The sequence below is a fragment of the Odocoileus virginianus genome, chromosome 30 (assembly GCF_023699985.2).
Source record: "Odocoileus virginianus isolate 20LAN1187 ecotype Illinois chromosome 30, Ovbor_1.2, whole genome shotgun sequence".
Taxonomy (NCBI): Eukaryota; Metazoa; Chordata; class Mammalia; order Artiodactyla; family Cervidae; genus Odocoileus; species Odocoileus virginianus.
Window position 1 is genome coordinate 5,848,022 of NC_069703.1, and position 12,535 is coordinate 5,860,556.

A 12,535-nucleotide genomic window follows, 5' to 3' on the forward strand; every position below is an offset into this window, starting at 1 on the left:
GTTCTCTATGTCTGCTTCTCCATTGCTGCCCTGCAAATAAATTCATCACTACCATCTTTCGAGATTTCATATATATGCGTTAGTATACAATATTTATCTTTTTTCTCTTTCTGACTTACTTCACTCTGTATAATAGACTCTAGGTTTATCCACCTCATTAGAACTGACTCAAATGTGTTCCTTTTTATGGCTGAGTAATAGTCCATTGTATATATGTACCACAGCCTCTTTATCCATTTGTCAATGGACATCTAGGTTGCTTCCATATTCTAGCTACTGTAAATAATGCTACAATGAACACTGGGGTGCATATGTCTTTTTTAATTTTGGTTTTCTCAGGGTATATGCCTAGAAGTGGGACTGTTGGGTCATATGGTGGTCTTATTCCTAGTTTTTAAGGAATCTCCATACTGTCTTCCATTCCCACCAACAGGGCAAGGTTTCCTTTCCTCCACACCTTCTCCAGCATTTACCGTTTGTAGACTTTTTGTCCATTTATCCGTCGATGGGCGTTTGGGCTGCTCCCATGTCCTGGCTACTGTAAACAGTGCTGCAGTGATCACTGCGGTACATGTGCCTCTCTGAATTATGGTTTTCTCAGGGTATATCTCCCACGGTAACAAGGTCATGCTTAAAATCTTGCACACTACTCTTCAGCATTACATGAACTAAGAACTTTCAGATGTCCAAACTGGGTTTAGAAAAGGTAGAGGAACCAGAAATCAAATTGCCAACATTCACTGGATCACAGAGAAAGCAAGTGAGTTCCAGAAAAACATCCACCTCCATTTCATCAACTATGCCAAAGCCTTTGACTGTGTGGATCATAACAAACTGAGGAAAGCCCTTAAAGAGATGGGAATACCAGACCATCTTACCTGTCTCCTGAGAAACCTGTATGTGGGTCAAGATGAAACAGTTAGAACCCTGCATGGAACAACTGATTGGTTCAAGATCGAGGAAGGAATACGACAGGGCTGTCTGTTGTCATCTTGTTTATTTAATCTATATGCTGAGCACAACATGAGAAATGCCAGGCTGGATAAGTTACAAGCTGGAATCAAGATAAGTGGAAGAAACATCAACATCCTCAGATATAAAGATAATACAACTCAAATGGCAGAAAGCAAAGAGGAGATAAAGAGCCTCTTGATGAGTGTGAAGGAGAGTGAAAAAAGTCAGCTCAAAACTAAACATTGTAAAAACTAAGATCATGGCATCTGGCCCCATTGCTTCATGGCAAATAGAAGTAGAAAAGGTGGAAGCAGGGAAAGATTTCCTCTTCTTGGGCTCTAAAATCACTGCAGATGGTTATAGCAGCCATGAGATCAGAAGATGACTGCTTCTTGACAGGAAAGCCATTACAAACCTAGACATGTGTTGAAAAGCAGAGACTTCACTCTGCCGATAAAGACTCATATAGTCAAGGCTATGGTCTTCCCAGGGGTTACATACAGTTATAAGAGCTGGACCATGAAGAAGGCAGTGTGCCAAAGAATTGATACCTTCAAACTGTGGTGCTGGAGAAGACTCCTGAGAACCCCCTGGACAGCATGGAGATCAAACCAGTCAATCTTAAAGGAAATAAACCCTGAATACTCACTGGAAGGACTGATGCTGAAGCTGAAGCTCTAGTATTTTGGTCACCTGATATGAACAGCCAATTCACTGGCAAAGCCCCTGATGCTGGGGAAGACTGAGGGCAGAAGAAGAGGGTGTCAGAAGATTCGCTGTCTCGGTGGTATCACCAATGCAATGGACACGAACTTGGGCAAACTCCAGGAGATGGTGAGGGGCAGCAAGGCCTGGCGTGCTGCAGTCCCTGGGGTTGCAAAGAGTCAGACACAACTCTGTGGCTGAACAACAGGGTATGTGTTCAGGAGTGAGACTGCTGGGTCATATGGTAGCTCTGTTTTTAGTTTCTTTAAGGACTTTCAATAACATTTATCTGTTTTAAAAAACCACTACATATTTCCAATTTCAAAAAGGTATGCTTTCTTGGTAGCTACTTTCTCTTTTTTTCAAAAAACTTCTTAATCAATTTAAAAAATTATACCCACTTAGATGTGAATGCCTTTGGATAAGAATATACAAATACAAGCATTCAGATGCTTCTTTGTAAAGAGAAAACAATAGGACAAACCACCACTGTGCAATAGACAGAAAAGGCTTGAAATAATTACCAAGTATATCACTAAAATTCTAATAATTAAAAAATAAATACTATATAATGTTAAGATTCTGTCAGGCATAAACACAGCTAAAACACATAACCAGGTTTTTCATAATGTTGCATTCTCCTAACTATTTTACAGGATCAAAAATTGAATTTAAGAAAATAGATGTAAGAAATGTGATCAACATGTAAACAAATTTCTTAAATAGAAGGTGTACCATCAATTTGTGATTAATAAATCACTTTTAGGACACACTGCTTAGACATTCAACTACAAACCATTTTAATGAGTACCTCTTGTAACCACTATTTTAAAATACAGCACTGAATTTAAGGCAACTCAAAATGAACAACATGAGAAAAACTATTAGATACAAAGTGTCCTTCACACTTTACTTACTCTAATTTGAAATACCATTCATTGTGCTAACCTTCTTCACAAGAAAGATGGACTATCTTTTGCATGTTTGACAAATTCTAACAAGAGGTAAGAAATAATTTAAAATTTTGCTTTCCACTATGGCAAAAAAGGAAATCAGAAGCTAAACATTGTACTTAACTTAAAAAACATTTTTAGTCTGACTCACACCCTAAAGATTTTAGAAAGAACATCTTTATTATTAAAATGTTGATAGACCCAACACAGACAAAGACTGTTACAAGAGACAAGGAAGGATAGTACATAATGATAGCAGGATCAATCCAAGAAGAAGACATAACAATTGTAAATATTTATCCACTCAACATAGGAGCATCTCACTACATAAGGCAAATGCTAACAGCCGTAAAAGAGGAAATCGACAGTAGCACAATAATAGTGGGGGGTCTTTAACACCCACTTACACCAATGGACTTTTGAACTGTGGTGTTGGAGAAGACTCTTGAGAGTCCCTTGGACTGCAAGGAGATCCAACCAGTCCATCCTAAAGGAACTCAATCTTGAATATTCATTGGAGGGACTGATGCTGAAGCTGAAACTCTAATACTTTGGCCACCTGATACGAAGAACTGACTCCTCAGAAAAGACCCTGATGCTGGGAAAGATTGAAGGCAGGAGAAGGGGACAACAGAAGATGAGATGGTTGGATGGCATCACCAACTCAATGGACATGAGCTTGAGCAAGCTCCAGGAGATGGTGAAGGACAAGGGAAGCCTGGAGTGCTGCAGTCCATGGGACTGTAAAGAGTTGGACACAAATGAGCAACTGATGAATACCACCACCAATGGACAGACAGAAAATTACAAGGAAACACAAGCATTAAATGACACGTTAGACCAGATAGACTTAGTTGATGTGTAAACGTTTCATCCAAAAGTAACAGAATACCCTTTCTTCTCAAGTGCACATGGGACACTCTCCAGGATGGATCACATCTTGGTCACAAATCAAGCCTCAGTAAATTTAAGAAAACTGAAATCATATCAAGTATCTTTTCTGACCACAATGCTATGAGATTAGAATACAGGAAAAAAATAACTATAAAAAAGAAATACAAACACATGGAGGCTAAATAATATGCTACTAAATAACAACCAATGGATCACTTCAATATACACTAATTAATCAATGTGGCACACCATACTAACAAACTGAAGAATAAAAACCATAAGATAATCTCAACAGATACAGAAAAAGCTTTTGACGAAATTAAAAATCCATTTATGGTAAAAACTCTCCAGAAAGTGGACATAGAGGGAACATATCTCAACCCAATAAAGGCCATGTATGACAAACCCACAGTAAATATGAAGAACTGAAAGCATTTCTTCTAAGATCCTATTTACCATCACAACAAAAAAAATATAATACTTAGGAATATACCTATCTACAGAACGTAAAGACCTGTACTCAGAAAACTACCAGATACCAGTGAAAGTAATCAAAGACAACACAAACAGATGGAGAGATACAGCATGTTCTTGGATCAAAACAATCAATACTGTGAAAATGACTATCCTACTCAAAGCAATCTACAGATTCAATGCAATCCCTATCAATTACAAATGGTATTTCACTCAGAAATAGAACAAAAAATTTTATAATATATGTAGAAACACAGATGACCACAAATAGCCAAAGCAATCTTGAGAAAGAAAAGGGGAGCTGGAGGAATCAGGCTTCCTGACCTCAGACTATACTACATAGCTACAGTAATCAAAACATTATGGTTCTCACACAAAAACAGAAAAATAGATCAATGGAACATGACAGAAAGTCCAGAGATAAACTCACACACTGATAGTCACTTAATCTATGAAAAAGGAGGCAAGATTATTCAATGGAGAAAAGACAATCTCTTCAATAAGTTATTCTGGAAAAATTGGCCAGATATCAACACATGTAAAAGAATGAAATCAGAACATTCCCTAACGTCATATGCAAAAAAAATCTCAAACTGGATTAAAGACCTAAAAGTAAGGCTGGACACTATAAAACTCAGAGAAAACCATAGGCAGAACACTCTTTGATATAAACTGCAGCAGGATTTTTAATCTACCTCCTAGAGTAATGAGAATAAGAACAAAAATAAACAAATGGGACCTAATTAAACATAAAAGCTCTTGCACAGCAAAGGAAGCCATAAAAAAATGAAAAGATAACCCTCAGAAGGGGGTAAAAACATCTGCCAGCAAAGCAACTAACAAGGGATTAACCTCAAAAATATACAAACAGCTCTGCAGCTCAATTAAAAAAAAAAATCAAAAGACAGGCAGAAGATCTAAACAAGAATCAAACCACTGAGTCACATCACATGGTTATTCTAAGAACTATACTAGAAATATACACAAAAAATGTTACAAGGCTCTGCATTATTACAACTAACTGGCAAAATAAATCAACACTCTACCAAAAAGAAAAGCAATTCTTAAGGTTTCCAAAATCCAGCTCCCCTGTTGGCTCAGTGGTAAAGAATCTCTCTGCCAAGGTAGGAACCACAAGTTTGATCCCGATCCAGGAAGATCCTACCTGGCTCAGAGCAACTAAGCCCATGTACTACAACTATTGGGTCTATGCTCTAGAGCCCATGAGCCACAACTATTGAAGACCACACAGCCAGAGCACATACTCCACAACAAAGAAGCCACCACAATGGGAAGCCCATACATTGCATCTAAAGAAAATCCCATGCAGCAATGAAGAGCCAGTGAAGCCAAAAACTGAAAGAAAAAAAAAATTTTTCCAAAATCAAAGTACTTACCAAAGGAAAAAAGATGAGTTACAGGAAGCTGTATGGATCTTGTCTCTTTTTTAAAGAATTCACAATCTACAACAAACTGGAATATAAAACATTGATTTATTAGGAAAAAATAGAATTAAATGTATAGTAAAATATCTTCACTTGATATTTGAGTAGAAAATAAACATCTATAAAATTCAGTTTTGAAGAAGGCATTCTATTGTCTATTACAGTCCAACTCTCCAGCTATGTTAAAGGGGCATGAATTCCTCAAGGAGAGATGCTAAACTAAAAAAAATTGGTGAAAAATCTTAACTTAATAAATTATTAGAGGGTCATATCTATAAGAGCAGATGTACACCACAGTTTTTCTTGTAGTTAGTTTTAGGTGTTTGTAGAAGAGAGACCATAAAGGATAGATAAAAACATTAAGAGCAAAAGTTAATTCAAGATTAATTAGGAATTTAGATAATATATCCCTGAATACTTTCAGTCAAAATAAAATGTGATCTTGTTCCATCTTTTAAATTTTTCCATATTTATTATGTTTCTACACTCTAATTAGACTACAAAAGGCTTTTGGAGACATACTGCCATTCATTTACAGATGCTTCATGCTATTCATGTAAGATTACTTCTAATCTTACATGAGGCTAAACAGTGATTATAGTAAATGGAAAAGAGGTTCACTGCGTACAAAGAAAAAAATGCTATCGCAAAAAAAAAGTAAACCTAAAATGTGACATCCCCATCAGTGCAATTTCCATAATGACATTTCTCGTCTAATAACATTTCCACAGTGGCGTAAGGATCTTCATTTTCAGCTATCTAATAGAACAGTTTCATTAAAATTGTTTCAATCCAACAATCCAACTAAATGACACTAATCTATATGAGCTGAGGAAGAAATTAATCTGATGCCTAACTGTAGCTAGCAAGTAGTTTGCAATGCACTGTTAAGTAAAAAGTCAGTGGGGTCTACCTTAGGCTTTTCCAGTAACTGCACCTTCGACTGTATTTTAAGCTGTTTTATTTTGTTTGGGTGGAATTTTGATTGTTTTTGAAAATGAAAAACAGATGAGGGAAGATGCTATCAGAATGCACACACATAGGGAAACAAAAGAAAAAAAATTTACTAAGGGGCTCTGCTTTTATTTTCCCCTCTTTAATTAGAAGGCAAAGAATACTATCAGATATTTCCATTATAAAAAACAGCTGTTATAAGATTAGAGAAATCATTTATTGAGCACAATTATTCATTATATTTTTATAGGTGTCTTTAGCTGAGACATTGCCTAAGATAGGAAGAAATTTTTAATCACTTTAACAGGTAATCAAAATAATACAAATTTTATTATTACTTTAAAAATTTGGCCATTTCTTTACGGAATAAACCTTTATCCAAGAAAGAATTCATGAGTCTGTCTCTGAAATATACAGATAAGTAAATTTCTAAATGACTTAATTTTGTTTTCTGTCATTAAAAAATGCAGCTAATTCCATATTTACATTTGGAAAACTACATTAAGACAATCAGTTGACTCAAAAACTTTTTAAACTGCCTATTTAAATACATGTATCCTTCTGGCGATGGGTTGTAACAAACCATAGAAATCATGAAAGACCTAAGTTACCATCCTTGTGAGACTGGGTGTGCAACAATTAGAGTCAGCAGTGTTACTTTCCAAAGAGTGTTCACTAAGTATTTATTAGGCTGCTAAGACTGGCTATTTGAGAAAGGCTCATTAATTTCTTGGAATAATCAGAGAAGGCCTTGTTTGGGAAGATGTTAAATTCATTCAAAACCAACTTACCTTAAAGAAAAACCCTTAAAGAGAGCTTTTAGTACTGAAGATGTTGAATTACCTCTCACTTGAGCTAAGCAAAACAAAACAATGAATCCATTACAAGGTACTCCTGAGACTCAGTCTTTGAGATGACTCCTAACTACATCCCCTTTTCTTTTTTACTTTAAATATTTCCAGTGATTTTGGCCCCAAATCTCATTAACTTTTTTATTCAAGAAACATTTGAATGTGTATCTGGTGGTCACTAGAGATTTCACTTCACTAAAGGTTTAGGATGCAGAGTAAAACCCATTTAGTCCTTACTCTCAATAAGTTCATACTGTGGTTTGGCAATAAAGACAGAAATTATAATTCAGTGTAAAATATTCCTCAAAGAACTTATAAACAAAATATGGGACTAAGTAAGAGGTTATTGGAGTTGGAGTAATATTTTACTCCAATAAAAGGAAAACAGGGCCCACTTAGGTTAGATGTTGAAGGATGAGTTTGCTGGGTAAAATGTCCCTGCCTACTTCTCTCAAAAATTACCATCCTTTTATTTCTACTCCCACTGCATGACTACAAGCCTGCAAAACCCCTTAACATGTGCCTGGTCTGTCTTGCTTCTAATCCATCCTATACCATAAATAGATTCACTGTCCAAAACAAATGGCCCTGATCCCATTACTACCACGGTGAAAAATCTTTTGGTTCCCTTTTGGCTTCTGAATCTTCCAATGAAGGACATTCACAATATGGCCATTAACTACTTTTCCAGACTTTTCTTCTGCTACTTTTCTTCTATCCATGGTAGCTATCCTTTTAAAACTATTTACTTATTCACTATTTTCCAAACATACCCTATACCTTCCATGCTCTGATTTTACTATTTATGTCTCAAAGATGTTGTTCATTATAACTTTCTGCAATAGTGTTACTATTGAGCATCTGGAATATGGCTAGTACAACTAAGGATCTGAATTTTTACTTTAAGTTTAATTAATTTAAATAGTCACATGTGCTAATGGCTCCCAAAGCAGATAGCCCAGGTCTGGAATACTCAATCTATAAAAACACTAACTATCCTTTAAGGTAATTTTAAATATCACCTGAAACTAATGTCTTTTGTGATTTCATCAGTCAGAGATATCTCCCCCTTAACGCTTTTCAAGGATTTGCAATATTCTGATTTGTATTATACATTTTTGGGTACCTCTTTCATTTTCCCCTACCCCTGGCTATCAAAAATATTTCTATCCCTCTACCAACAGTATGCAAGCTTTCTGAGAACAGGGTTCATGTCCTCCTCTTTTGTGTGCCTCCTATGATTCCTGGCACACAGTTTTTGCACATAAAAGGGTACTCAATAACTAACATATTTTGAAAGACTGATAAAGTAGAAATAATTCCCACTTGAAACAAAAAGACTTGGATTTATTCTGCTTAGTTCAAGTCAGAGTAGATGATCCCAGTGACTTAAACAGTCTTAAGTGGATCACCAATCCAGCCACTATTTTAGATGTTTTAGATAAGTGCTATGCTGAAGAATGTATCAAAAAATGACTTAAATATTTAGCATAAGTATCCCAGAAACATTCTGATAACAGATTCTTGCTTGTTACCTTACTTCCATGAATAGATGGTACATAAACAACAAGATGAGACAAAGATGGATAGTCTTGAAGTCTTAACGTCAGAGACTAAAAAAAGATGAAAAAAAAATCTGATTTTATTTAGGATATACAGAGCTTAAAGCATGTTAAAAAATAAATTACAAACCCATTTCTTACTTAGTAAGTTACCAAAAAACTGACTTCAAACTTTATGTTCAGTACTTCATAAAGTGCCCATGTTTACATTTTCAGGTCAATGAACCTGCTGAATGTCAAATTTCTAAAAATTAAGTTAATATGGACTGCCAAATATTCCCTGAACTATATTACTTCAAGTAAAACAAATGAAATGTAACACTAAATTTAATTATTTTACAAAATTATTTCCAGATATGGTCTCTTATAATTTGTCTACTTGCTTTGAATATTACAGTATGATTTCTACATTGATTTTGGTGATATATGACAAAGAACACTCAATAATTGAATGGATGCTCAGTATGACAAAACAATTGCAACTTAATCTGAAATGATTCTGATCTAGCCCACGTAATAAACATTTGCTGGCTAATGATGTATGAACATCATCCCTTGGAACTTGTTCAGTAAGTGACACGAATGAACTACGCAAGTCTAACAACACACCTCACCCAATGAGCATCTCTTCCCTTCTCAAAGCTAAGGCCTTATCTTACAGTCCATATTTTGAGGAATGACTAAATAGGAGACTGGTCTATTTAATGAAAAGCTAGGCCACCAAATATAGTTTTCAAGTTTTTTTTTTTTTTCTGACAATAGATGTGGGAAATGGGAGTAAGTTATATGTTGCAACAATCTTATGCATTAAGAAATTTCTGCACTTAACATTCTCCACTGTTCTTCAGAAGCACCCATGTGGGCAATCTGGACTGAGAACCTGAAGCACACTATCACCAGTGGTCCTCAAACAACCAGACCAGATTCACCTGGGAGTGCTTATTAAACTCCTGGGCTGTTGGAGAGCCAGGGTGCAATATATCCCTATGAATAATGCTCATAATATGAGTTAAGAGCATCAAGAGGGGGGAATGAAAAAGGAATTCATAGGGCCTGGACTCCATCTGAGGCCTGTCCGTGCTGATCGTGCTTGGCCGCCTCTCCAGTGGACTCTGAACTCTCTGCTTAGTGCCTGTGGGAACGACAATGGAAGGAGACGACCCCCTCCAGACAGGGGAACCTTGAAGATCGTATCCAGGTTACTCATCACCTAAGAGAAAAGACACTAATCATCCCTGCCTCCGGACAGTGTCTATTGGAATGTAACCACAGGCTTATCGGTTGTTAAGTGGTTGGAATGTAACCACCGGCTTATTGATTATTAACTGTTTGAACACATAACACGAGAATGATGGGGTTATTGTGATTGTATTTACCCTTCCTTTGGAAGCCTCAAGGGATTTGGGGTGGTGGGTTTGGACACAGACACATGGGCTATAAAAGATTTTCACAAATGCTGGTCGGGGTCCTTGGCTAAGAGGAGACTCTGCCTTGGGCCCGCCGGTATAATAAACTGCACTCCACTAAAAAAATAAAATAAAAAATAAACTCCTGGGCTGCATCTCAACTGATTAAGAAAAGTCTCTATAGCCAACTTATATATTCTAATGTAAATTAAAAGGTGACAGGGGATTCCCAGATGGCGCAGTGGTAAAGAATTTGTCTGTCAGATGCAGGAGATGCAGTTAAATCCCTGGGTCAGGAAGATTCTCAGGAGTAGGAAATGGCAACCCACTCCAGTATTCTTGCCTGGAAAATTCCATGGGCAGAGGAGCCAGGCAAGCTACAATCTCAGAGCCAGACACGACTTAGCAACTGAACACACACACATGCGTGCCTGTGTGCTTGGTCATGTCCGACTCTGCAACCCCGTGGACTATAGCCCACCAGACTCCTCTGTCCATAGACGTTTCCAGGCAAGAATACTAGAATGGGTTGCCATTTCCTACTCCCGGGGATCTTCCGACCCAGGGATCAAACCCAGCCTCCTGCATTGGCAGGCAGATTCTTTACCACTGTGCCACCTGGGAAGCCAGAGCACGTGCACACACAGAAGGACCACACAAGCCAAAGCTCCAGGCAACTGAGACCAACCAGGTAAGTGGTAGACAACATGAAAGGTAACTTAATTAGACAGAACCATGGCTACCTGTGTAGCTATCCACTCTGAGAGCTTTTGTTACTCTCAAGAAAAATTTTTTTTCTCAAGAATTTTTTTTTTTCAGGGCAGTCAGTTCAGTCACTCAGTCGTGTCTGATTCTTTGTGACCCCATGGACTGCAGCACGCTAGGCCTCCCTGTCCATCACCAACTCCCAGAGTTTACTCAAACTCCTGTCCACTGAGCCTGTGATGCCATCCAACCATCTCATCCTGTCGTCCCTTTCTCCTCCTGCCTTCAATCTTTCAATTTTTCAGATCAGAATACTTTAAAAAGATATGTACATTTACTCATAAAGTTAAGCTCCCATATAGTTATAAAATCAGCAGGAATTTGGCAAGATATGATTTATGAAATTGCTACATTGAAACGTAAGGTTAATGCAAAGTTTGAAAATTTTTCAGTGTTTTAAAAATAAAAATTACCTTAATGCTAAGGCAACACACATAAAAAAACAAAGAACAGGGTTCGGACGTCAGAAACCCTTCAATTTCTGCTGCTGTGTGTGAGGCAAAGCTGTGGTGCTGTGTTTAATTTAGGCAAAAGAGTGACAAGGTAACTCTTCTCATACAACTTAGATTTATTTCCAAAGGTAATTGTTTTGTTTTTAGCAATAAGTCCATTTGGGCTCATGAAATTGTCGGCGTGCTGTGGTTTGTGTGTTTTTAGAAACTTCTTCACTGTACCATGACAGAAAAGCTCCATATGATTGGTGCTCTGAAGGCCCTAAACTGCTTTGCTAGACGATTCCATCTATTTATTAACAATTCAGTCAGCAGAGGTGCTCAAAATGGTGTGATTCTCATGTGACATTACCCTTGTTGAGAAGACATAAATAAGAATAGAACTCACAAAATTTTTTTACTTCAATCTTTCCTTTCAACTTCACGTCAAAGTAACTTTGTGTGCTTTTTAAAATGGCTAACACACACAAATGTATATATGTAATTTTGACTTTCATTATAATGGAAAAGTTTATTTGCATCTAATAATTACAATCATCTTCAATTGAGAATAACTAAGACAGCAGAAGATTATAATCCTTCCTTTCTAACTTCTCTCTTTTCTCCTCAAATCCAGCAGGCTTTTAATGCTGCCCAGCACTTTCTCACAGCATCCACTATAAAAAGTAACAGAGGGAAGAACTTGTTCTCCTACTGCTCCGCCAGCTGTTTCTTACACTTAGAAAAAAATAACACAGGGGACTAAAACTAGATCAATACATTGTTTAATCTTTGAGACTAAAAAATAATATTAAAATATTATGGTGTAAGAGTTAACTTTTTAAAAATAGTAACAAAATAACATTTTATCAGATTTTTAATCATTTCTTTCTTTCTAACTCTTAAATTGGGTTTCCATGGTAGCTCAGTGGTAAAGAATCCATCTGCAATGCAGAAGCCAAAGGAGATGTGGGTTCAATCCCTGGGTTGGGAAGATCCCCTGGAGAAGGGAATGGCAACCCACTCCAGTATCCGTGCCTGGAACATCCCATGGAGAGAGGAGCCTGGCGGGCCACAGTCCATAGGGTTGCAAGGAGTCAGACACGACTAAAGTGACTTAGCACACACAGCTCTTAAATTA

At 37.0% G+C, this 12,535-nt stretch overlaps 1 protein-coding gene across 2 annotated transcripts in view; it reads right to left on the bottom strand.

Annotated features, from left to right (window-relative positions):
- Window positions 1–12,535, bottom strand: part of PGAP1 (post-GPI attachment to proteins inositol deacylase 1) — a 76,705-nt gene that overhangs the window by 27,026 nt on the left and 37,144 nt on the right. For both annotated transcript variants that reach the window (XM_070458488.1, XM_070458487.1), the window contains exons 13-14: window positions 8,766–8,843; window positions 5,378–5,453 (exon numbers count right to left, since the gene is read on the bottom strand). In XM_070458488.1, coding sequence (XP_070314589.1) covers window positions 5,378–5,453; window positions 8,766–8,843 — 154 coding nt within the window. The remainder of the gene's footprint in view (window positions 1–5,377; window positions 5,454–8,765; window positions 8,844–12,535) is intronic.